Source organism: Neovison vison, chromosome 6 (genome assembly GCF_020171115.1).
Source record: "Neovison vison isolate M4711 chromosome 6, ASM_NN_V1, whole genome shotgun sequence".
NCBI classification, from domain to species: Eukaryota; Metazoa; Chordata; class Mammalia; order Carnivora; family Mustelidae; genus Neogale; species Neogale vison.
Genome location: NC_058096.1, coordinates 2,920,793 through 2,946,972, shown reverse-complemented (window position 1 = coordinate 2,946,972; position 26,180 = coordinate 2,920,793). Strand labels below are relative to the sequence as shown.

Sequence of the window (26,180 nt, the reverse complement as noted above, 5' to 3'; positions counted from 1 at the left end):
CCAAGAGAAAGGTGGGAAGCCTGAAGGGTCATGGCCAGAGACACGCGTGAGACCCGGTGCCCGGCGTCTTCACTGGGCCTCGGCCGCCACGTGCAAAAACTCTGGACCCCCGGCGGGAAGCACAAACCCACCTGAAATGTAAACCTGCACATCTGAGGGGAGGGAAGAGGCACCGCCAAGACTCGCTGAAGAAACGGGCAGCGTCCGTGTGAGCATCGGTCTCTGCACCTGAGAACGAGACACCCCAGGGACGGAAAGGGACGTCTCATAAACGGGACGGGGTCACCCACTAAGACGACGCCACAGTCCTCGGTGACGAGGCACGGAAGTCAGAATTTTTAAACATATGAAGCAAAGCCCAGTTGGACACAGAAAACCCGACAAACCTACACTGAATGACGGATTTCGGTACGCGACAGAACACAGAAGTGAGGCCCGGGCTCTTCCAGCAGAGGACAGCCAAGACCATCCGCAGCCGGTACAGCCAGGCCACCGGAGCACCGGTCCTCCGGCGACACCACGGACACGCGCTCTCGTCACGCAGCGAGTGAGAACCAGCGGCCTGTACGGCACCCGGGGCTCAACGGCTGTAAAGGGAACGAAATCCAAGCACACCGAGACCACAGCGGAATTACACCAAGAAATCCACAACAACAAAAAATCCGGAAAAATCCAACGTCTGACAATGAAAGGACACTTTCAAATGACCCACAGACCCAAGAAATCACGAGGGAAGTTAGGAAAGTACGAGTCAGCACGCACAGGGCTCGGGCGACGGCGTCCCTGGAAACGTGGCATCAGGGCGCGGCACCTCCGGGACGGCCACTCAGGCCACCGGGCAAGCCCACTGCTGGCGACAGGCCTCGGCTCCTTGGCCCCCAGTGTCCTCATTGCCTGTGGCAGGCAGCCCCGGAGCGCGGGAGCCCAGCGTTTCTTGGAGGTGCCCTCGCCGAGACCAAGATCAAGTTCAAGTCTGGACACGAGGCAGCGGCTTCACCGGCTCCCACACCCCAGGCCGGAACGCCCGAGCTGGTGCCTCTGCAAAACCGACACCGTGACAACCCAAATGCTGAGGGCTGAGAATACACGGAATTTTACAGTTCACGGGGGCAGGGGGCGCAGTAAGCAACCAGGCCAGGCAGGGACCATCGAGGCCAAACACCTGCCGAACTATGAGCCAGCAGGTCCTGCATACACACCCACCCCAAGTGTTCTCGTAAGTTCCCAGCGACAAGGACCAGGACGTTCATCACAGCCAGAATCAGGTCACTGGACACTATTCAAAACCTCACAGAGCAGGGAGCGAGCGAACCATCTATAACCCGACGCCACGGGGCAGGGCACGGCCACCAGAAGGGCCGGGCCAGGACGCCTGAAGCAAGTCAAGGCAAGCTGTCTGCTGGCCCGGCCTGGGTCGTGGGGGGGGGGGGGAGGACCCTCCGCTGCGTCTGGTGGGCCAGGCACACGCGTGCATTCAGCTGGGCACCATCTGGGGCGCGTTCTATGGGAACCTCCAGCTGGAGCCGAATCAGAAGGCACACAGACCAGAAAGTGCTGAGAATTAAGAAACAGGACAACCCAATTTTCTTTAAAAGATTTTATTCATTTATTTTAGAGGAAGAGAGTGAGCGTGCACGCGCCTGCGGTTCCAGGGGCCGGGGACGGGGGGAGAGAAAATCCTACACAGACTCACCGCTGAGCACAGAGCCCGACATGGGGCTCGATCTCACGGCGCCGAGATCACAACAGGAGCCAAAATCAAGAGTCGGAGGCTTACAACAGAGGGAGCCACCCAAACGCCCCATGAGGACCAGACTTTTTAAATCCGTAAACGGCCGGAGGCGCCTGGCTGGCTGGGTCAGTGGAGCGTGTGACTCTTGGTCTCAGAGTTTCAAGTTCAAGCCCCACGCTGAGCACAGAGATCGCTTAAAAATAAAATCTTTTAAACTAAATGAATTGGAACATACCCAAGGAATCTTCCCAAAATGTAAAACACACAAAAACTAAGAAAGAACGGAAAATGGGAAGTAAGCACAATTGAAGAGGTGTGTGGGGAAGCTCGGTCCTCGGTCCCCACAGCAGGCCCGCCGGCGGAACCACAGACACGCCCCAACAGCGCACGTGGCCATCACGGTGGGAGCTCGGACTGACCAACCGAGAAACGTCTGCAGCCGCTGGGGCCGCTGGGTACGGACCGGTTAGCAGCCGCCGGGGGCCGCTGGGCACGGACCGGTTAGCAGCCGCCGGGGCCCGCTGGGCACGGACCGGTTAGCAGCCGCCGGGGCCCGCTGGGCACGGACCGGTTAGCTACCAGCAGGGCTCCCGGGAACACGGCTCCCTCACCTTCCGGAGGGCCTCGTTCCAGAGGTGTCGGCAGGTTTCGGGACCAGGAGACCACTCCTGCCCCAAACGGGTGCAGCCCCCGGGGACGCTGATGCGGCAGAAGCGGCCCGTGCTCCCTCCTTCTGGCCCCACCTGGCACCAGAGCCCAAGTCCACGTGTGCTGGGACGGGGACACACCCCCGTGCGCCAGCGGAGCGCAACCTCTCGGCTGGCACGGCCACTGCTGTCCGCAGCGCTGGGGCTCGCAGGGGACGTGGGCTGCGGCAAGCGGACACGAGGATTGAGCGGACAGCGGCAGCTGGGAGAAGGAATGGGGTGGGGGGAAGGGCGCAGAGTGGGCTTCCGCCCCAATCGCCGGCCGGGAGAGTTCGGTCTCGGTCATGTGCACATGTGACCGTGACAAGAATCAAAGCAATTGAAAGCAACCACGGGAAAGACGGTGACGGCCGTGGTCCCCCAACTCCATCCTGATCCTGACCCGCTGCCCAGCAGGCCTCAGACGGGCAGGCACATCGGAGTCTCCCCGTCAGGGGCCGGGACCTGCGTCACACACCCTCCAGCTCTGGCCCGGCGACCGGGGAGCCCTCCCAACCTGACCCCGTTTCCAAGGCACCTGCCCATGGGGAGCATGATGAGTATTTAGTGAGAAAGAATGTCAACACGAACACAGAGGACTAGGATTTGTTCCGTTTCTTAAAAAATGAACCAGCTCGCTTTAAAACTACACAGATTTAAAAGGGATTTTAAAGCAGCATCGACAAAGTCGTCCGTGAGAGCTGGATCACAAATACCTCGGACTCTGCCAGCCATTTGGCATCCGGGCAATGGGCTGCTCTGCTGCTCGAGCCGACACCGGCGGAGACGGCACCGAACGCGCAGGCCGGCTGTGTCCCAGTAAAATGGTATTTAAGAAAGCTGGAATCCGAACTGCATGTGATTTTCACACACCGTGAAATACTATTTTTCTTGTCTTCAACCACATAAACATGTAAGAGCCATTCCGAGCTCCGGGTCCTACAAAAACAGGCAGCAGCAAATTTCTTCTAAAACCCCAAATCCCAAAGCAGATTGTCTGTGAGAACAGCGCCTGCACCCCAGTGCAGTGCTAACGAGGTTCCTCCAGGAGGACCCCGGCCCCAGGCCCCCCATGTCCCAGGCATGAGCCCTCTGCCCCTGGAACAAAATACTCCTGCCCCTGTGGGAAGGGGCCTCGAGCAGTTCCCACGCAGCACTGTCCCGGCATCAGCGGACGGAGCAAAGCAAGGCACTTGGGGAAAAGCTGAAGCGTTCCAGCTTCTGACACACAGAACCACCTGTTTCTAGTATCCCAAAAGCCCCCTCTCGGACACACACGATTCTCCCGTAGCTGAGAGCAAGCCCTGGGAAGTGGCTAAAAGCTCGGTATGCAAAGCAGCAGCCGCGTCCACAGAGCCCGACCACCCAAATGCTTCGCGTCAGGGGGGCCAGCGTTTCAGCCGCAAACCGTACACACATCGAAAGTGGTTTTGCTCAGTGTCTCTGGAAATCAGTTCCACACGTGGCTGCTACACGTTTCCAGAAGCCGCAAAAAGCTCATTGTTATTGATCGGTGATTAGAATCAGCGGATACCCTCGGTCTGTGTGTAGCGTGCGCAGAGCTCACGGGGAAACACACACACGTGAGACAGCCTCCACCGTTTCCCTGGAGAACGGTCCCCGCCGGGGCTCCTGGGTCCTCACACAGCCCGAGAGCGGCCGAGTCCGTGCCCGGTGTTCCCAGGGAGCCCGCGACACGGCGGCAGCTGTGCTCCCTGAGCGGGCACCACGCGGGCACACAACACAGGTGCCGACGGAGGACCGGGGTCCTCCACCCCCTCGAGGCCAGCGGCCCCTGTGCCGGGCAGCAGGGGCACCGTCGAGAGGGAGACACGGGGCAGACTGTCCATCGCGCTACTGCAAACACGGCTGACGCGTGGACCCCCCAGAGGCAAACGCATCCGGCGTCCCTGGACGAGCACCACATCGCTGCCGCCGCACCGCGCGTCCGAGCGCCTCCGACAGGAAGCAGCAGCGCGGCAGGGCACGACGCCGCGCACAGTCTCTCCAGAAGGGGCACCGCGGCACAGCTTCCCTTCAGCCAGGGGTGCCCGAGACTCCAGGCAGGGGAACCTCGGCACGGCGGCAGAACATTCTAGAGCCCAGGACACCTCCAGTTCGGGACGGCCCACGTGTGCCGAGCTGGTGCAGAGCGGACTGTCACCTAGTGTGGGTCGGGAACGCCGCCGCCCCTTTGCTTCCTAGAGGAGCCGCCGGCAGGGAGGGGGCGCGCCGAGCCGGGGCAGCTAGGACGAGCACCTCAGGGACGCCTCCTCTGGCTTCATCTTCTTGGCCTGCCCGTTGGGCCCCGGGGGCGGGTTCTGCCGCCGCTTCTGCAGCCTCTCCTCCTTCTTCCTCAGGTAGGCGGCCACGTTGTCAAAGGTGGCCTTGTAGAGACCACTGAAGCCCGCGTCCACGCCAGCCACGCCTGTGCGGGAGGAAGGAGAACAGACGGCGGGTGGGACGGGGGAGACCTGTGCCGGCGAGGCCCCGCCGCAGTGGGACTGACCCGGGGCTCGGCCTGGGCTGGCAGCCCCTGCTCCAAGGCACCCCCATGGGGCCCGTCTCCTGGCGGCCACACCAGGTGGACTCAAAAGCCGGTCACTGCTGGGAGACGAGGCACGAGGGCTGCCACCGTGCCGTCAGCCGCCCCACGGGGACCCCTGTGCCGGGGACTGAGGGCGGCCTCCAGCCAGCAGCCAGCGAGGGACCAGGACGCCGCCAACCTCCACTCGGGTGCCCGGCATCGGATCCCACCCCCAGGGACGCTGTCCCCACGGGCGGGCGCCGGGACCACCAAGCCTCAGGCCCCGCACGTGCCATGAGACAGGAAGGGGTGTTTCACCCGCCGAGTGTGGGTTACTCCCCGCACAGCAACATAGCAGGTGCAGACTGACCTAAGTATCGCGCTTTGGGGGCATAAAGACCACAGACCAGCCCCACGGGGTGGACCTCACCCTGGCCACAAACTCCACAGGGACCGTCAGCAACGTCCATGCTTATACCCTGCACGGTGACCTCCCCGCTCACTCCGCCGTCCCGACCCTTCCTGTGACTTTCAGGCCCAGCCGCCCTGCCTTCCCCAGGCTCCCTCCCCTCGCACCGTCCCCCACCCCTGCACAGTGAGCAGAAGCTCGGGGGAGTGAATCCCACCCCAGCCGGCCCTGGACGCACTGGCCCAGGCCCCAGCAGGGGGCGGCACGTGCCCGCGGGAAGCAGGCTCGCTCGTGTCCCCCACGCAGTCCTAACACAGGTCCGCTCGACAGTGTGGCCGAAGCAAACGCGCACCACGCTGGGGAGGACGCAGCCCTGTCACTGCCCTGGGACTTTCACCCTAAACGCAGGGATGGAAGCTACCCTGGGGCCCAACACCAACAAACCCCACGGGAACGCCTTCCACGAGACGTTTAGATCACTGCTACTGGCCAACAGAAACGGAATTTACGTCGGCATCTCTCGAGTTCGGAGAACTCTGCCTTCTCCCTGGGGACTAACGTGAAAGACGTCCTCCAGGCGGTAAGTCCTTTACTCAAATGAAAGCGTCTGGCTCCCAACGCTGGGCGGGCAGTCATCCTTCTGACAGTCGCTCCAGGTCTCTGCCCAAGAAAAGCATCACGGGGACATCTGGGGGCTCAGTAACTGAGCACCTGCCTTCAGATCAGGTCCTGATCCCAGGATTCTGGGACCAAGCCCGTGCTGGGCTCCCTGCTCAGCGGGAGGCCTGCTTCTCCCTCTCCCACTCCCTCTGCTAGTGGTCCCTCTCTCGCTGTATCTGTCAAATAAATATATAAACTCTTAAAAATAAAAAAATAAAAAAATAAAAACATCGCTGGGTCTCTGGAGGCTTGTTACTACAGGTTCCCCTTCCTCTATGAAAACAAACGGAGGGAAATCGAGGCGCCTGGTGGCTCAGCTGGCTGGGCCTCTGCCCTCGGCCCGGGTCCTGGGGTCCTGGGCTTGAGCCCCGAGCCAGGCTCCCTGCTCAGAGGGGAGCCTGCTTCTCCCTCTCCCTCTGCCTCCCTGCTCATACTCTATGCGCCTACTCACCCACACGTTCCAATAAATACAATCTCTTAAGAAAAAAACGGAGCGAGATCTCACCGTTCTGACACTCTCAGACAGGACTACGGGAGGGCAGCACGCAGGGCTCACCACGGGCCCTTCTGCTGACCAGGACACGTGGCTCCGATCACCCGGCTGCTCTCCCCACGGACTATGGTCCCACAAGGAAGGGGGGTCGCCTTCTCCCCACAATCTCTCCTCTTCCCTCGGCCTGGCATTCCTACTGGGACCTGCCCTAGGCCCTAGACACCCACAGGCAGTCCACTGATGGTCCCCACACCTGACTTTGTGGCTAGGAACCACATACTGTGGCCGCTCAGAGCCAACAGTCGGGGCCCGTGAGCTGCCCTGCCACTCTGTCCAGAGGCCCACCAAGTACCGGCCCCTCCCAGGGCCCTCTCCCTGAAGGCAGAGAGGTGGGTGGCCCTCCAACCCTGACCCCGGTCCCCATGCAGCTCAATCATCCTGACGCGGACTGCCCGGGCACGGGTCAGCTCCTCGGCGCCCCAACCAGCCGCTGGCCTTCTGGACGAGGACACGGGCACATGCCACACATCCTGGACCAGCAGCCACGGAGGAGGTTCCTGCTGCGTATGCTATTCTGTAAGCTGGCCCCATCCACGGCCAATTCTGGACATCAGCCCGGAAAGCAGGCCATGCCCACGCGCTCACCTTCCAACATGGCCCAGTTCCCCTGAAGATGGGCAGAGACCTTCTTTAAGGCGGTGTTTTCGGGAACAGCCTGAGAAGACAAACGGAAGACATTTACTGGAAAGACGCAGGACTGCCACCCCAGTGGAGCGCGCAGAGGCACAGACCTGCCGGCCACGGTGCAGCGGCTGGGCCCTCGGGAGCACCAGGCAAAGCCGGCCAGCCGTGCCGGCACAACAGACACAGCAGTCACCACACGGCGTCACGACACAGACGCACGATGCGTGGGCTGCCAGCGTCCCACACCCACGCTCGTCACTCGTGACCTTGTCTGAGGAGCCTGGCAGGTGACACACACCGGCTAGTGGCATTCTGTTCGCCACTACTCTGTAGATGAAAATACCCAAAGGATTCAGGGGCATCTCCAAAGCCGCAGTCAAGCACGCTCTGGTAAAGGAGGGCCCATCTGCACAGCGCTCTGGTGGGCGTTACCGGATCCCTCCCCCCAGTGGCCTAGGAGACCCTGCACAGGCAGCAGACGGCCCGGCGTTACAGACGGGCAAGCCAGCTCAGAGAAGGGGTAAAGCTCACATGTGTCCCGGGGAGGAGAGGCTCACTCGGCCCACGGCCCACAGGCCCTTCTCTGCTCGTGATTCCATGACCCAGATACAAGGCCACCCTAAGCCTGCCAACATCAAGGACCTACAGCCAAGTCCGACCAACTGCTCTCTTCTCCGCTAAAAAGACACGTGACCGGGACAAGCACAAAAAAAAACTATGCCCACGAGGGCGACTACCCCACAAAGAAACACCGCAGGCACCATGACACCAGATGAGCTGGCCAGGCACCCCTGCTCCCCGAACCCCCGTCACGAGTCCTCCGGCCACCACAAGGATGCACCCCCCAGCACGAAGATATGATCAAGCTGGAGGCGGGCACAGCTGGCGCACCCCCACCTCAGCCACATGGGCGGCAGGGGCCCAACGTGTCTCACCTGCCACCGGCCGTCCACGGGCCTGCAGAGCACAAGGGGGGCCTCCCGGCAGTCTTGCAGGACCCACAGTCCCTGGCCCTCCTCGAAAGCAACGTCCCACACTCTGTGCTGGAAAGCCAGCTGCTGTCTGTAAGCCAGCTGCTGTCTGCGGGCGTCGAGCTGGAAGATGTAGACCACGGGAATGCTTTCCACAAAGAGAGAGAGAAAAATGATTACAACTAGGACGGGGCCGTGTGGGTACGACAAGGCCTGTGTGGGTACGACGGGACAACGGACAGCAGCTCAGCATGGTGCCCAGATCACAAGACCCAGCCGCCACCCGCCGCCGGCATCTTGACTCAGAGCTCATGAGAGACGCAGCCAGAAACACTCAGCCGAGCCACTTCCCAGCCCACGAGCCCCAGGAAGTGAGGGGTAACAGAAGTCTAAGTCAGGGAGCTCGGGGTTAGCTGGTCCTGCTGTGACAGGGAACCAGTGCAGAACAAAGAACAGGTCGTGGGGAAGGGGGCCGTTCCACCTGCAGCAGCCCACGGCACGGGACACTGGGCCCAGGCTCCACCTGGCTCTAACCTGAAGCCCTGTTTCATTTATTCTATTTACTTATTTATTTGACAGACAGAGATCACAAGTAGGCAGAGAGGTAGGCAGAGAGAGAAGGAAGCAAGTTCCCTGCCAAGCAGAGAGTCCGATACGGGGCTCGATCCTATGACCCTGGGATCATGACCTGAGCCGAAGGCAGAGGCTTAACCCACTAAGCCAGCCAGGCGCCCCTGCAGCCTTGTTTTAAAAGAAAGCCCACTGCAGGCTTGCTGTGAGGACAAACGAGCTGTGTAGAAACACAGGGTCCCTACCCAGTGCAGGAGCAATGCTCCAGAACCCACCATGGGGGCTGGGAGGGGCACGTGCTCCCGAAATCCTCCTCCGCGGCACTGGGAGCCCTAGTGCGGGTCCCACTGTGAGCAGCCCTCGGGTGGGGCTGACGAAGGTGGGACTTTATCACACACCAAGCCCAGCTGGAGGCCAGTGAATTTATATTATATTTTTTTAAAGATTTTATTTATTTACTTGACAGAAATCACAAGTAGGCAGAGAGAGAGGAGGAAGCAGGCTCCCTGCTGAGCAGAGAGCCCGATGTGGGGCTCGATCCCAAGACCCTGAGATCATGACCTGAGCCAAAGGCAGTGGCTTAACCCACTGAGCCCCCCAGGCGCCCCAAGGCTAGTGAATTCAAACAGCAAGTCAGAGCGTGCCACTCCACCCTAGGGAAAGGAACCCACGTCCGTCTGGCAATGGCCATCCTCCCGGAGTAGAACTCACAGCAGAGAAAGGCTTTATGAACAAAAGCATGTGAAGCCTCCCCATGAAGGAGATGGCCACAGGGCCACAGGAGCGACCCGCGTGCTCCCTCCTACGGCAGGCGTGCGGGCCCCAGAGCAAGGCCGTCCGCGCGAGTGTACCCACCTGTCACAGAGCAGGGCCACGCAGCTCTCCTGGCCCCAGTACGCGATCCTGGATGCCGCGGACCTCTGCAAGGAAAGGAGCAACGTGAGCACATGGTCACCTGTCAGGGACCCGAATCGGGACTGTTCTGCTCACACTGAGATCAGACACAGCAAGAGCTTGACAGGTGCCACTACGGTCAAGGAAGGAAAACAATGGAACAGTCCAGGAACTTTCTGGAAATCAGCAGAAGAACGCTCAGCAGCCACCCCATTTCACAACTGCGATGTGCCACGGCGGATGGCAGAGGCCTCTCTTTCTGTAGCTCTGGACTTCCCTCAACATCTCCGAAGCCAGCTGGTCAAGGACAGGGGAGGACAGGAGAGGACACTGAACCCAGGGGACCATTAACAGGACACAATCGTGTGTACAAGGTCCACACACCCTGGAGAAGTGGGAGTAGAGGCCTGGTGTTCACCAAGCCCAGTTGGAGGGGCAGGGGCCATGGCCCAGGGGCTCCCAGGAAGGAAGTGAGAAGCCAAGAGACGGGGCCATCCACAGCTCATGCAGGCCACGTGTCCCGGGCCCGAGGTCAGAAACCTGCAGGTTCGTGGTCCTCTCTGCCGCACGCTCCCCCCTTCGCCTCTTAAAAAGACTAAGTCAACCTCACCATCCGAGCCCACCAAGAGCTTAACTGAGACGTGAGAGTGAAAAAGTTACCAGAACAAATCAGGCGTCCCTGCGCCATGGGCGGGGGGTGGGGGAGCACCAGGGCCGCAGACGCCCAAGCAGGAGGCACCATGAGCAGGCAGCCAGAGCAGCAGGGTCCGCTGACCTGGGGACCCAGGCACCACTTGGCTGGGTGGCCACAGGCCCAGGGTCCTCAAGGCTCTGGCCCGCAGTCAGCCTGGCCTGCCCACTTCTGAGGCCAAGTGAGGGCGGCGGCTGCAGAGCAGTCTCGGGGAGCAGAAAGAAAGCAGCCAACCCGAGAACGAGGCAGACGAACCCCTCAACTCCGGCCAAGCCTCCTGCGGGCTGGCAGGGGGCCACACGGGGGGCTCCAGAGAAAAGGGCAAAAGTCCCTGATGACAGCAGGACCCTGGTCGTCAAAAAACCACGACAGCCAGCTCTGCGGGCCTAGAGAGCCAAGGATGTGGAATGCTCCCTCCCCGCAGGCCCAGAGGGGCCTCTAGGAAAAGGGGTGGGGTCACCCCCCGGTGACCAGCGTGGACCTCAGCCATGCAGGGCACCAGCCCAGAAGCACCAGAGAGCAGGGTGTCCATGACGACAGAGTGCAGAGCACCCCAAAAGGCAGCCCATTCTCCCCCGAAGATCTCTCACAAAGCCCCAGGAGACCTGACCCGGGGATACACTGGCCAGTGGGGTCCCAGGAATGAGGAGGTGGTCAGGAGGTTAGTCCACGGCAGACAAGGAGGGACGGACACGGGAAGGGTGCCCAGCTCCCTGACAGGCTCTGCTCAGGCACCCCGGTCTTTCCCGTTTCCGAGCAGCACCGGCTTCCGTCCCGGGCTCGTGCATGCACAGTAAGGGAGAGCAGAGTTACTTTCCGCTTACGGGCTGCGCACCTTCAGAATCTGAAGTCCACGATCTCTCCCAAGCTGGAAGGCGTCTGTGTTGACAGCAAGGAAACGTCTCCAACACAAACGTGGGCTTGTTCCCAGGACCCCAGGGACTGGAGAGGCGCCCCACAAGCCGCGATCACCCCGAGCCCGAAGCGGGACGTTACCTTGTCACCCCACGGCTCGGCCGGTTCCCGCAGGCTGGTCAGGGGACAGCAGTGCAGCTCTCGGCCGCTTCGGTACTCCCAGAGCCTCAGGGTGCGGTCCTGCACACAACACGGACCGGTCAGCCCGCGCACGCAGGGGCAGGACGGCCTCCAAGGACGGGGGCTCCCGACAGGGGCCGGGTCACCGCCCCGCGGCACCCAGGTCACACGGTCTGCCGCGAGGGACGACTGTGCGGCCGCGCCAATCCTCAGCAGAACGCCCGTGCCCGCCCGCGACAGCAGGGCCAAGAGACACGAGACAAGCTGCTGGTCCCAGGCAGAACGTCAAAGACCGCAGCCGCTGTACTCACGCCAGTAGGATACACACGTGTGTGCGCACACACACACACGGACGCTTCAAGGGTCAAGCATTCGCACACGAGACACGTGGGCAGGGCTGCTGAGCAGGACAGCTGTCCCACATCCCCATTCGGGAGCGGGTGGAAACCCCTGAGCCTGTCCGCTGGGGAAGACGAGGAAACAGGCACGTGTACGGAAAGCCTCACCGCTCCAGAAACAGGCACCAACGCTGGAGAGCGCGTGTATTAACAAGGGCTCTTCACATATCTCACCAGGACAGGCCACGGGGCCAATCAGGACACACCGGGAAGGAGGCGGAGCCGAGCAGCTCAGCCACTTGCCCGGTACCCCGGGGCCCCCACCCCGTGCACCAGAGCCCATCACGGCCCACAGGTGCGCACAAGCCCACACGCACCTGAAGCCCAGATTCTGAGCAAACCAAGGAGACAGCACCGCGCACGCAGAACTCCCAAACCCGGAAGAAAAGGAAGAACAGTGAGTCCCCTGGAGCATCCGAGCTGGGGACATGGGGTCGGGCAGGAGCACAAGTACCCACCAGGAAGGGACGCGGCAGACAAGCACGCCTGCCCCGACACCCCTCTGCAGGGACGGGAAAGCGTGTTCCCAAAGCACGAAGACTCAAGGACAGAAAAGCGATGACACAGGCAATCGTGGGCCGCCTGGGAGCAGACGAAGGCAGGCACTGGCTGCAGGCCACGACACAGCACACTGGGCCCAGCGGGCCCTCAGCAGCACAGCCACCCAGTGGGGGAGCAGTCAGAGCGCCCGGACCTCCCACCCCTGCGGCTGGCAGAGCTATAGGCTCACCACCAGGAACCAGGGAGCGAGAGACCACCACCTCAGGAACGCCAGATCCGTGCCGAGGGACACCACTGGCCCTCCCCAGTCACGTCCCGGAGCACAGGGACAGGCCTGATGCCCAGAAAGGCGAAGACTGGGCCAAGTAACCACCAGAAAAGGGCTGACCTAGATGGCCCATGGGTGCCTGACTCCCAACACCGTAGGCCCCTGGATGCAGTCTCCACCGTGCCAGCCAGTGCCCTATCCCCATCAAATGTGGACAGACGCAACCCCCGGACATCCGCAGGAAACCTCCAGCACGAAAGGCAGACAGCACAAGGGGGAGGGAAACACACGTGTGAGCTCAGGGAGAGCAAAGGTCCTGCAGTCGGGACCGACGACCGGGACACTGTAAGAGGAGGACACTCTGAGGACAAGAAAAGGCTCCTGACGGTTACCGCAAACACCACAATGGAATCCCCACAGGACACAGCGAAACAGAACTGAGGAGTCCCAGAAGCAGAAGCAGAGCACGAGAGAAAGGGAAAGAAAACAAACCAGACGACCAACGTAGCCGAACATCCCACAGACTGGGGGAGAAGTGCTCATGACGACGCTCCTGCGAACAAGGACCTTGAACTGCAGGGCCGCTGACCGAGCAAGCCAAGCCGCTGTGCAGAGCCCCGCCCCCATCATCCCCAACTCCCCACGGGGCGAGAGGGCCCTGGAAACGTCCAGAGAAGGAGAAACAGATCCCGCAGCAAGAACCCACTCAGAACGGCCGCAGACTGCTCAAGCCCAAGAGCGGAGGAGGCCGAGCACAGACAGCGACCAGAGAGGCCGCCAAACCCCGGGGAGGAGCTCTCACCTTGGGCTCGAAGGTTGGGGCTTAAGGGCACTTCCAGGACCCAGGACAGCAGCCTCACGACGCCCCGTCCCTCCCCCTTCAGAGGCACTGCTTCAGACACAGCAGGACAGACAGACACAGAGAGGATCAACAGGAACAGAGGAGGTGCAGCCCACCAGGAAAGAAAGGGACGATGGGCAAGACAGCGTCCCCACCACGGAGACGGCGGGAGAGCTGCGGGAAACACGGGCTCTTGTTTCTCCACGGTTCTCTGGATTCGCAGGGCCGTTACAGGGCTGCGGGGCCCATGGCATACCTTGCAGGGACGCCAGGCCATCTTCCGCTGCCGGCCGAATGGCAGAATTCCACTTGCCAGGTACAGGTGCTTCCACCGGAAACAAACAGTGCGCTCTGCGGGTGCAGGCCCACGGCGGGCAGTGCGCCCCCCGCCCCGCCGCTGCCTGAGCGTCAGCCCTGCTGCGTCTTCAAACGGGATCATGAGCAGAACACCCGAGCTGGCCATAGTGGTGCCAAGATCAAAGGTGTCTGTTCTACTTTTCTGGGTGCTTAAAGATTTTTTTAATCGTAAAAAAGACTTCAAGGAGTAGGTACAGCAAAATCCACAAAACCTGCCGCCCCTGGGGGCTCCAGCCACACGCACTCTCCCGTCTGCTGTCGCCGGACGGCACACGGGACGGCAGACGCTGCGGGAACACAGGCGTGGGGAGGGAGCAAAGCACAGACACGCAGTGGCCGGCTGCCTGCAGCGGGCCAGGGAGGCCACGGTGCCCACCCAAAAACCCCAACTCTCAGGAGGTCTGGGGGCCTTCTGTGCACTACCCTGCCCCTGCTGCCAGGCACCTGAGTCCTGTAAAATGGGAAAGGGCAGGAAAAACAAGAGGAGGGACAGGACAGAGCTGGATGAAAGAATGAGACACCATCAGTAACTCAAAACCTTCGCTTCGGCGAAAGCTACTGCTTAACGATCCTTTTAAAGATTAGTCTTTAGGCCCGAGTCTCTGATCACTGAACCATCGACGCTTCGGGGCCAACTGCCAGGACACATAAGATTTCACTACCAATCAGAGCCCCCACCAAGGCCAGGGGCCCTACCCGAGGGCCAGGCTGAAGAGCGGCACGGAAGCCAGGTCCCTGGGACGCAGACGGTACGGATGTGACAGCTCCGAGAACACATTCCTCACACCTCACTGCAGTGCGTGTCTGTGACACACACACACGCACACGCACACGCCCCTCAACGGGAGGCCCTGAGAAGGAGGCAGCCGCACTCCACTCCAAAACTCGGACAACAAGCCCCATCTAGTGGCCGGCCACCGAGGGAAAGCACCGACCGGGAAACATTAGAGCTCGTGGCGGGCGGGCCGGTGCCTCCGCACGGCTCCCCTGCTGAAAGGCGCCCGCAGGTGCACACAGCCGAATGAAACACTTACCCCGGAGGAGGACAGCAGCAGCTCGGGGTGGTCGGGCACCACAAGGATGCGGCTCACGAACCTACAGTGGAGAGAGAGGCGAAGAGGGAGCCCAGCTCCAGGCTGCTGCTGTGGTACTGCTCGGCCCACCGGTCACCTCAGAGAAGCCGCCCCCCTCCTAAACCCCTGACCCCCAACAAAAAAGGCTGCGGTTCCCACATGTAGCTAGACAGCACTGAACGAGAGCGAGGACCATGCCATGTCATTCTCCAGGCCCCAACAGCCACAACAGCCCCCAAGCAGGAGCAGGCCCCTGCCACGCTGGTGGAAAGATCCCGGAGCATCTGTGTTGCTCACTCCAGCGGGCCCTGCTCACACCCGAAACCTTCCCTAAAGGTCCGTGACAGCAGGGAGCCTCGGGGACAGACGAGCAGGACGGAGCAGGGACGGAGGATGAGCAGCGACACTGGCCCGCAGACAGACTCAGACCTCCTGTCCTTTACCCGGGGCAGCCCCGCACCCAGCAGACCCCAGAAGCCCCCCGGAGTCTGCCGGCTGTGAGCCAGCCTCTAGCCCCGCAAGGGGGCCAGCCTTCCCTGCTTCTCTCCGGGGGTAACGGGACCACTAGCGCACGGCTCCAGGCAAGGCCCGCGACCGGCTGGCCCAAGGACTCCCCTGACGCAGGGACGGCCGTTCCAGAGCCCGTGAGTCACCTCGTGGACGGCCCGTGAGGCTCACAGGGCCTAAGTCTGGGTGCTGGGTTACTGGACAGCTGAATCGACGCCCACATCCGCCGTCAGGAGCTACACACCAGGCCACCAGCGACCTTCGCAGAGGTCACCTTACATTCCATTCAAATCCAAAGAATCAGAAGCAATCTCAGAATTAAATTAAGTCTCTTCAACGTGTTCCCCTGCCTCCAGTAATTAAACGTTAAACGCTTCAGCAAACAAAACAAAGGGCTCCCCCTGTCCACCCACTGTAATTAGCCTCGTGCCCGAGAAGAGCAGCGTTCCTCAGAAATGCCTCCCTCGCAAGATGTCAAAATTCAATTACTGGAACAGCGCCCGCTCGCCAGAAGAGGTCACAAAGGACGGACCACCGCCCAGACGCAGAGGCGATGGTAAGTCCCGGACCACTCAAATCATTGAAGTAGGTTTCCCCCTGAGCACGCACCCCTCTCCTGGCTGCCGACCACCGCGGGCGCGGACAGATGTCTACACCAAGGAAGGAGCATTCTGGAAACAAGCCCTTGGCTGGAGGCCAACGCGGGACCACGGGTGAGTGCTTAGGGCGGGAGGCAGCGGGCTCGGAGTGAAGGCCTCTCACACCGCAGGCTACGCTGGCTCCCGTGGGCAGCGCCACTACCACCGTGTGTGGCGACCACGTCCTGGGCTCTGAGACCTCGCGACAAGGAAACCTCTCCCCGAAACACACGGGAAGGGAACGGAAGGGAAGGGAAGGGGGCAGCAGGGGTCCTGACGGCCCCTGGGTGGAACCCTGCGCCCAACGGGGCCTCGCCGGACAGTGCTGCGCATGCCAGGCTGTCCGTCTCCTGCGAGACCCTGGCCAAAGAGCAGGTGGTCCCAGCTCCACCACCGGTGCCCAAGCCGAGCGGCCCACCCGAGCTCCGAGCCCGAGCTTCATCCTGGGGGACAGGAAGGGGACTCACTCTGCATGCCCGAGGCAGAAGGACTCGATGCTGTGCGGCGCCGCGGCCCAACTGACCCGGATCTTCTCGTCCCGGTCGGCGGTGAGGACATAGCGGTCGTCGGGACTCACGGCCTGCACACGGGGTCAGAAAGGACAGACCTGCCGGTGAGGGAAGCCACAGCTGGCCCGCCCACCCCGACCCCCGGAACCTGTCCCCGGCTCTACACCGTGCCACAGCAGCGTCCAGATGCCCAACTCAGTGCGGCCCCTCCCTGCCTCTGCCATACCCCCCGGCCTCCAGCACCCTCCCTCTCCTTCCTCCTTCAAGTGTCCCCATGGCCAGCCAGTCACCGAGTCCTGGGGGCTTTCCTTTAAGAACCCCTCTGTCATTGTCCCTGCTTCTCATGGGGTCCCACCCCAGCTCCACCTCCCACCGGCTGCCCACGGCCTCGCTGGGCCTCTTGGGGAAACCTCTCCTGGCTCAGGGTTGGAAGGACACTCGGGTGAGGCCCATAAAGCTTGGGGACAAGCTTAAGCCTTGAGACGGTGACTGCCCTTCCCACACGCCTCCTCTACCTGGTCACCCAACCCGGCTGTCCCTTACATGCAGAAGTACCCAGCCACCTCCCAAGTGGCCCAGACAGCCTCACCTTCCCGTACACTGCTCCCACAAAGCCCCGCCCACAGATCTGCGGAGCTGTCCCTGGTCCAGAGCCCGAACCCCAACAGCTGGGCTCACAGACCCGGCCTCACCCCCCCATCGGACGCCCTGCCCCGGCCCCCAGCGGGCTGCAGCAGGTTTAACTAGGCCCATCACCCACGTACCACATCCAGCAACATCGACAGGTGCCCAAGCTCAAGCTTGCCACATCCCTGTGGGTCAGACACCGAAAAGGAATACACGTCCCCAGACTTGTCGGCCACCAAAAGCTTCTCCTCCGACGCCGTGAAGGTCAAGGCCGTGCATCTCCTCACCACGGTCCTGGAAGGCAAGAGATGCCCGCCGCTGGCCTGCACAGGTGGGCACGAGTGTCGACCCACAGGCCTGCAGGTCGGTCCCGCTGCTGGCGGGTCAGCTCCACACCACGTCGCCCTTCCAGTCACCGCAGGTGATGCCAAAAAAGTAAAGTAATGACGAGAACAGCAACAGAGCCAATGACTTGGGCCAACTTAACGTTGGACTATCTTTGCTTTTGTGATAGCGGAATCCGGGTGGGGGACGCCTCAGGTGTCCAGCACGAAATCATCTCACATTTGCTCTGTTTGAAGATTGTCATAATAAAATGTGCGGAGAATTCCCCTTTATTTGCCCTTTGACCCCAGCGCCTCTGCTGTGCGTTCTGGGGAAGACCGTCAGCGTCACAAACACCCAACGTGCTCTGATCACAACCAGAGGCGCAGACCACGCGGGGCCTCCTACCCTTACAGCTTCCCGTCCAGGACCACCGAGTCCATGCCCCAGCCCAGGGGAAGGGGAGGGCAGCCGGGCGGGAATCCCACGTGCTGCTCCTGCACACGCCCCCCCAGATGGGGCGACGCACCTGGCGGCAGGCGTGGCATTCGCGGGGACGACTCCGGAGGAGGGCAAGCGACCCGAAAGGAACGCACGGCTGGCGGGGGGCCGTGTCCGGTTAACACACTCCTAAATTCAAACACTTGGGCCTGATTCACCAGATCAGTCACATGAGCCAGTTGCTTCCACACTGCAGCAGCCTAAGAAACACAGTTACGGCCCCTGCCACACACTCGGCCACCGCTCCGCCCTCCGGGTCTCACCACTGGCAGCGCAGGGGCCGCAGCTTCCGGCGCTCACACAGTCCACCTCTTCTCCACTGGCGTCTCCACAGGGCAATAGGCCTGAACTTCTCACCCGACAGCAGATGCCACGCGTGGCCCCGCTTCACACACCAACCCCAACCTGTCTACACCGCCTACGTCTGCAGCTCTGCTTCAGAAAGCGGGGTCCCTGCTCTCCTCTGTCCCCAGAGGGAGTGGAAGGGGACTCACTTTCCAACAGAGCCCAGTGTCCGTGCACACGGGGCCCCCCGGCTCCCCACTGCTGGAGCCCCACACGTCCCTTGAAATAGAAACCGAAGCTAGAAGAACCCACGTGTCCTACACGAGGACCGAAGACGGCCCACGTTCTCGGGAGCAGAGGGACGGAGGACGGGAAACCCAGAGCAGAGGGCCCCGCAGCCGTTTCCCCGGGCTCCGCCACCCCCAGCAGCGGAACCTGCTCCCGCACTTCCCTGAGCTGGGGGGACAGCGGACGGAAGGACGAGGAGCAACGTAACACGGAGAAACAACACAAGAGCGAGCACGGGCTCCGGCAAGACTCACCACCTCCCCGCGCACGCGTCCCTGAAGGCCATGGTGCACTCAGAGGCACGCACGCGGCCACACTGCCACCAGTGCAGAAGCGCGGCCTGGGCCAGGCCCACAGCAGGATGCGGCACGCACTCACCCCAGCAACCCGCCCCAGCTCCCTCCAGAACCTTAGCCCTTTGTCCTCTGCCGGGAAGGGGGGTGGGGGCGTTCATCCTCTCAGGCCAAGTCAGTCCTAGGGGGATTCCAGGACACTGCACGGAGCAGGTGGGGGTGAGGACCTGAGGGGTCGGGTCGCAGGCATGGGCAGGTACATGAGACCAGACAGCAGGGGGGGCTGGCCACTTTGCGCCATCAGAAGACACGGGCCTCACCACTCATCAGATCTCTGCACTCCCCCTTCCCTCCAGAGTCACGGGGTTCACAGCCCAGCGTTCCCATCCTCACGCCCCCCGGGGCCAGCCTGACCCTCTCCCCTCTGCCACCGCCAAGCGGATCGCCGCTGGTCAGGTAGCTAACTGAGCCCTGAAATCCCCCACACTTAGTGCCCACTCAAGCCCCCTCCGGAGAGCCACACTTGTTCCATGGACTGAGTGTGTGGCCCGCCAGGCCTCGCCGGGCACTGAGGACACCCAGCTCCCCGACACCACACACCTCCAGCAGCCAAGCAGCTTCGGGAGAACCACCTCACTTCCTGGGGCTCTGCCCTTCCACACGTTGCAGCATTTCAGTACAGGCAATTTTCTGAAATGCTGTGATTTCCTACGTGACATTTTTCACTAACAAACGCAAACGTCACAGCGGAAAATATCATGCCACCCCAAGTATCCTATCTTTAACTCAGAAGACCTGGCCTCAGTTCTGGACCTTTGTCATTGTAAACGGAAACCTTAAACCAAGCGCTGCTACCCACCATTTCCATCTGGGTGTTTCCTTAAAACCCTGCGTGATTAATATTAAAGCCGCCAGACAGCAAGCTGTGAGCAATTCCTGGTCCCATGTGGATCTCGGGGGCCGGGACACCTGCACCGCTGAACTGCGTGGAGGGCAGCTGTTTATCTGAGCAAGGGTCCGTCTGTGTGTGCCCCTGACCAAGCGTTAACGGCCACCAGACCAGGCAGCGCGCACCTGACACTGAGGTCAGTGTACGCCCACAGGACAAGGCGACCTGAGAAATGCAGCCCCTAGACCTGTGAATCTGGCCCGACCCCTCCGTCCAGCGGCTGACGCAGACAGGATGGGAGCTGCCCGGGGTCCCATGAGCGGTGTCTGCACGCACCGCAGACCCCCCACAGGCAACACGAGAGGCCCTGCACACCCAATGCAGAGGTCTCCAATACAGAGCTGGTCTGCTGATGTCAACGTAAATTCAATTACGGGGGAAGAAACCAGGTGCCGACCGCTGCTTGCCCTCCCTGAGCGTTCCTAGATCTCCAAGCGAAGTCGCCGACACACCACCTTCCAAAGACAAAACAAAAACACAGCATCTTCCCTCAAACACCCATGGGCCACAGCACGGAGGGAACTGGACAGATACACACAGGACTCTGTGCCTGGACACCCATCCTGGGCCTTACCCACCAAAGACCCTGCCCTGCGTTCCCCAACAGCCTGACAGGCACAGGGACCCGCTGCCGGCTAAGAGAAGGCTTCCTCCCCTGCAGACCCTGCACCGTGCCAGGAGCCCTCGGGGAAGGGCCAGAGCCCCGCCAGGAGCCCCAGGCACCCGCCCTTTAGTCAAGGTGCAAGCCCCACGACAGGAGGCAGAGGCGAGTTGGCAGGCTGTGTGGGCGGCCGCTGGCCCCAAGTGCAGAATGAAACGCTATCCCTAAGCGGCGTGCACACACCACACAGACCGCTACCTGCACCTGCCCTTTTACTCTCCTCCTAGAGAGTAAGACGAGGAAGCTCTCCGCAGTACAGCAGTGAGCCAGCTACAAAGCGGAATCCTTTAACCTCGGCAGTTAGGCAGTTCAAACACTACGACCTGCGCGTGTTTATCTCTTACTCTCCAGGGACAGCAAAGCCGAGCGGCCTGCGGGAGGCCAAGGATGCCGGCTGACTCTGCTCTACGTGGGTATTTCTGTCCCATAACGCTAGCCCTCACCCACGAGAGGAAATAAAGAACTTACTATCGGGACACTGTCGGAGCAAGAGAAGTGCATGCCTGCCCCAAACCTGCCCCAGTACCCCCCACCTGCTCTAAGGCTGCTGACTTTCTTCATCTCTGCCAGCGCAAGGCTGGAGGACCCTGGAAAGCAGGATGCCACGGTGGCCAGGGACACCGACTGGACCCGGAGGGACCAGGGGCAGGGTGCGGTCTACCCTCTGAGCTGACAGACCGGGATCAGTGTCCTGACTCCCGCCAGGCGTGTGGGTTGAGAACGCCCCCGCCCCCTGCAGAGGGCTGTTTCAAGGACTCTGGCAGTCAGCACACGTAAGGCATCGACAACAGTGCCTGGCACATGGCCGAGACTGCATGTGAGCCGCTTGTTTGCTACGTCATGGTCACTACTGTTGTGGACATGCAAGTGTAAGCTGCGTTCAACATGGTAATGATTCACGTGAGCATTTCATACCTGACACTCAGACATTGCCATGGTTTTGTACGGAAAAGAATCAGACGCTTACTGTCATCAGTTAAAGCAAAATAGCTGCCAGACTTGGAGAAGGCGGACGCCAGGATCGTGTCACTCCCCTTCTCCACGGGCTGCCCGTCCTCCCTGAGGAAAAGAGGACAAGGACCATTAGGGCTTACCTGAGTAAAAAAGGCCGCGCTCCTTCAGGCTGGCCCTGTGCGTTTATGACATGAGCAGAGACAGAGAACGGCATGAGGTTCAGGGAGCCAGAATACAAACGCGTATTAAGCAGACGAGGGGGGGCGCCTGGGTGGCTCAGTGGGTTAAGCCTCTGCCTTCAGCTCAGGTCATGATCCCAGGGTCCTGGGATCGAGCCCCACATCCGGCTCTCTGCTCTGCAGGGAGCCTGCTTCCCCTCCACCCACCACCTGCCTTTCTGCCTACTTGTGATCTCTGTCTGTCAAATAAATAAATAAAATCTTTAAGCAGACGAGGGGAGGCTCAGAACAGCCGTAATTTTTAAGGAATAAATCTAGTTAAACAGAAGACTCTCTCAGCACACACACACCGGAATCCAAAGAGCTGAGCCAGAAAGACCGTCAGAGATCACACGACCCACGCCCTCACGACCAAGAATGAATCAAAGACCAGAGTCAAGAATTAAGTCACGTTAAAAAAAACTGAGCCTTTAAGGCCATTCTACTAGAAAAAGGCACCATACAAAATTATCGCACTCTGCTTGCCTTATCTTTCAATTAACTACAGCTAACTTCAACACACAGCAAGTTCCACTGCACTATTTCAAAATGTTCACAGGAGTTAATTACGGACAGAAACTGGAGGTCTTGAGAAAAAACCTACTATTCTTAAGGCCAAATTTAAACTTAGCTCCACATTTCCATCCTGTGGTCCTACTTGGTTCATCCACAGGGCAGTGTACACAGAAACGAAGAATTCGGTGCCAAGGCAACTTACTCAGTGCGACAATTTACCTCTCGGGCTACCCCGTCCCATTTAGTCCGAGCATGATCAGGCCTTACGAGTCTGCTGCATCATCTCACCCTTTATTCTCCTGTGACTTCTTCTCTGCAGTACTGCAATCGTATGTGAAGGGGACGTCATCGTCACTAAGAGGAAACAGAAAGATTTTAAACAGAGCACTTTATGAGTAAAATTGTGAGATTTTTTTCCTCTGGAGCACCAATATTTTCATACCCGATAAAGTAAGGGTCTTATCCACGGCAAGAAATTGTCCGGGTACAGTGCTGCAGAGAAACGCTACAGAGCTTTACCTGCTTCATCTTTTCAGGTGGGCCATACACAACTGGCACCGTTCCGTAACCCCAAAAATCGGTTACGCAAAACAAATGAGGACAAAACCTCAACAGGAAGTAACAGATTATTCTTTTACACCCTAGAAAATCAATGCAAGATGGTTCATGTTTTTTGCTGATTCCTGCATCCAAATTTAATGCAGACACCACTTAAAAATGTCTCAACTACCCAAGAAAGCTCGTGGCTGTCAAGCACCTGCCAGCACAGGAGACCCTAAGCACCGGCAAGTTTATGCCCATCTCCTCCCTACTGCATGGCCTCTGCGGTAAGGCGCTGGGACTCTGCCCATGGAACACTGCGGTGCTGGAAAAAGTAGTTCTCTTGAGTCACAAAGTCTGCCACCATCACTCTATTTCCACAAGAGGCTCAGAGGAGAAACTGTATTTTAAAAAAAGAACAACAAGGGCGCCTGGGTGGCTCAGTGGGTTAAAGCCTCTGCCTTCGGCTCAGGTTATGCTCTCAGGGTCCTGGGATCAAGCCCCACATCTGCTCAGCATGGAGCCTGCCTCCCCTTCTCTCTCTGCCTGCCTCTCTGCCTACTTGTGATCTCTCTCTCTGTATCAAATAAATAAACAAAATCTTTAAAAAAACCAAAAAAAAAAAAAAAAAACGCTTCCTCCATAAAGCGTCTGCCTTGGGCTCAGGTCATGTTCCCGGGGCCTGGGATGGAGCCCCCTGTGCTGTTCTCCGCTAAGCGCGGGAGTGTCCTTCCTCCCTCCCTCCCTCCCTCCCGCCCCGCCCCGCGCTTGTGCGCGCGCGCTCTCTCTAATAAAAACAAATCTTTAAAAAAAAACGAGGGATTTAGTGCACTTGTTAAGTATCAAGCGTCCTGTCAAGTGTGATACCACGTGTCCCGGGGGCACAAGGAACCGCGAGCCTCTGCACATCCCCGGAACACACCGCAAGTTTGAGTGAGTTTTCGGGGAAAACGAAGAGAGCTGGGTTTCCGGCTTCGAGCCCAGAGGCCGCGTCCGGGAGAAGGCGGAGGCGCCGACGCTGCCCGGGACAGGACTCCGGGATCCGCACCTACGGAACCCCGGGCCGGGAGGGAGAGGAGCCTGAGCCGGGAGCGGCCGCACCGGGAGGGGAAGCCCCGGGGCCCGAGAAGGCGCGGCCGGCGGGCGAGGGGGGGCGGGCCCACGCCCCGAGGGCGGGAGAGGCGGCCGGCGCCAGGACTCAGGCCGCCTGCCCCCCGCGCCCGCCAGCAAGGCCCGCCGCCCGCCCCGAGACCGCGCGCTGGCCCGCCCCGGCCCCGTGACCCGCCTCCCAGCGCCCGCGCCGCCCCGGCCGAGACCGCGGATCTTGACAGACGGCGCCGGCGAGGGGCGGCCCGGCGGCGCGAGGGATCGGAGGCCGCGCCGCGCGCCCGCAGCCCGGGCTCCCCGCGGCAGGCCCCGCCCCCTCACCTGCTCGCGGTGGAGGTGGCCAGGAACCGGCTGCCGCCCCGCACCACCAGCGCCTGCCCGCACAGCGCCAGCCCCGCGCAGCTCGCCATGCGCCCGCCCGCCGCGCCGCCCCCCACGTGCGCCGCCGAGCCCCGCTTCCTGCCGGCGCCGCGCAGTGACGTCACGCGAAGGCGCCGCACAATGACGTCCCTCGGCCCGCCCCCACGGTGGCGGAGCCGGGGCGTGCGCAGAAGGTGCTCTCCGCCCTCTCCCTCTCGGTGGCGTCTGCTCTATGGGCCGTCGCGGGTGCGGGGAGCTGGTTGCCGCGAGGGGAGGCAGGCGGGGCGGTGGGAGGCCCGCTTCTGGATCTTTCTCCGCCGCAGCCGGGCGACGTGCTCCCGCGGGTGCCGGCTGGGCTCCTAGGGGACGTTCCCGCAGGAGGCGCGCGGGGGGAGCCCACGGCAGCCCCGGGGTGCTCGGAGCTCGGGCGCGGGGAGGGACCCTCCGCGGCCTCCCCTCCCCCACCCTCGGGGACGGTCTCGCACCCCATCCTGTGCACCCAGTCACTCGCATCCCCTTCCCGCCGTCGCCATCCGAACCACGGCGGCCCGCCGCGGCCCTTGTCCCCGCGGGTCGCGGCCACGCCGAAGCAGCGGCTCGCCCAACGCAAGCCTGACCGCCGCGCCCCTGCGTAAAACCGACGCGCTTCTCCTTGCTCCACGGCGAAGACCCGAGTCCTAATCATGCTCTAGCAACTGCCTGTGTCTGGCTCCCGTCCGCTCCGCAGCCTCCTCCTGGCAGGCCCTTTCTTCGCGCCGTGAGCCCTCCCACGCACAGGCACGACGCACTCACCCCAGGGCCTTAGCACATGCCGTTCTTTCTGCCCGAAATGTTCTCTCCAGCACCCCATCTATTCACTGTAACTAGTTAATGACGGTCACTCGGTTTCATTTCAGTGGCCTCATCAGTCAGGGAAGCTTTCCCTTCCTTTCCATTATTTGTATTAATATCGATTGGTTTAACGTCTCTCCAGACTACAAGTGCCTAATCTGGAAGGCCGTGGTCATCCCGGCTTGCAGCACAATACCTGGGGAGAAGTCCGTGCCCAGTCACGATTTGCTAAGTACACGCGTGGGACAAGTAACTCTCTTAAATGCGCAGCTGCTGTCACGGAAAAGTGAAGGAACGTTGATGGGCAGGAGGCGTAGGAAACCAGGAGAATGCTGACCCTAACCCCACCTCCTGCATGAATCAAGGATAAATTTTTTACCTGAAATCGAGCGCCTGCTGCTGGCAGAGCGGAATGCATGGGAGAAAACCAGACTTCCTTAAAGGCAGTGCTGCTAAAGGGATTTTCATGGAGATGGAAGCTGGGAGGACAAAGGGCACAGAGTTTGGGGGAAAGAGGTAGAGGAGGCAAAAGCAAGGGAGTACCCACAGAGGGGTTGCTGCTGGGCAATAACTTCAGGGGAGGCAGGAGACTTCCCAGAGTTTCTGAGAATGAATCTGCAAACATTTCTGTTAGACGGATCTAGCTGGGATAGTGGAAGTCCACATGCATGCTCTGGTATGTTTTTCAGGCATGCAAGTGAGTTCACAGTGTCTGTGCTGGGCAGGATAGTGATACTAAGACCACAGAGATGCCAGACGGGGGCCAGTCATCATGAGGCTCATGAACAAATTCAGCTTCCTTTCCAGTCGTCCTTTACATCTTCTAAAATGTTACATGGCACACACTCGAACAGACAAAGTTAACTATAACATACCTATTTGAAATGACCTTGAAGTTTGCCTTCACATTATAAGTTACAACCTTGGGAAGTAAGGAGAATTTCTTTTAAAAAACCGTGGAGACTGAATAGCAAAGATTTAAGGAAACTCGTCCATTATATCACAAGGGGCAGAACATTTGTAAATGAAAACTTACAGAATCATGCTCGAGCATCAGACTAAGCACAGCCTGGTCATTCTCATTTTTTTGCGGTGATGAATCACGTGCCTCACGCTCTGAATTCTTACAGTACTTATGCCAACAAGATTTATTTGCCTGAAGATCTTTTTCTCAGTAAATTGAGGGATAACCCAAACTTTTTCATTTTAATCCAGTCTGAATTGAAATGGTTTTAAGCTTATTTTTATTTTCACATGTCTCCTCTGGTGCTACTTTTTACTT

General features: G+C 60.4%; 1 protein-coding gene across 3 annotated transcripts; it reads right to left on the bottom strand.

Moving 5' to 3' along the window:
* Positions 1–3,010: 3,010 nt before the first annotated feature.
* On the bottom strand, positions 3,011–24,118 carry WDR4 (WD repeat domain 4). Of its 3 annotated transcripts, XM_044250869.1 has the most exons (12): positions 24,029–24,118; positions 23,523–23,648; positions 22,349–22,414; positions 21,288–21,431; positions 17,209–17,365; positions 16,403–16,515; positions 14,752–14,812; positions 11,314–11,412; positions 9,588–9,652; positions 8,127–8,310; positions 7,153–7,222; positions 3,011–4,846 (listed from the first exon to the last, which is right to left on the bottom strand). In XM_044250869.1, the coding sequence occupies exons 1-12, from the start codon at positions 24,115–24,117 to the stop codon at positions 4,665–4,667; spliced, it is 1,356 nt and encodes a 451-aa protein (XP_044106804.1). In that variant the 5' UTR covers position 24,118; the 3' UTR covers positions 3,011–4,664. The 3 variants fall into 3 exon arrangements, with proteins under 3 accessions (XP_044106804.1, XP_044106806.1, XP_044106807.1); XM_044250871.1 differs by lacking the exon at positions 23,523–23,648; XM_044250872.1 differs by lacking the exons at positions 22,349–22,414; positions 23,523–23,648; positions 24,029–24,118 and having other exon boundaries at positions 21,340–21,424.
* Positions 24,119–26,180: the final 2,062 nt, after the last annotated feature.

Excerpts from the sequence above, each read along its gene's own strand:
- WDR4 (XM_044250869.1), bottom strand. The coding sequence starts at position 24,117 with ATGGCGAGCTGCGCGGGGCTGGCGCTGTGCGGGCAGGCGCTGGTGGTG. Across the intron at positions 23,649-24,028 it reads GCCACCTCCACCGCGAGCAG|GTGCGGATCCCGGAGTCCTG; the intron begins GTGAGGGGGCGG and ends GGGGTTCCGTAG. Across the intron at positions 4,847-7,152 it reads GAACTGGGCCATGTTGGAAG|GCGTGGCTGGCGTGGACGCG; the intron begins GTGAGCGCGTGG and ends CCTCCCGCACAG.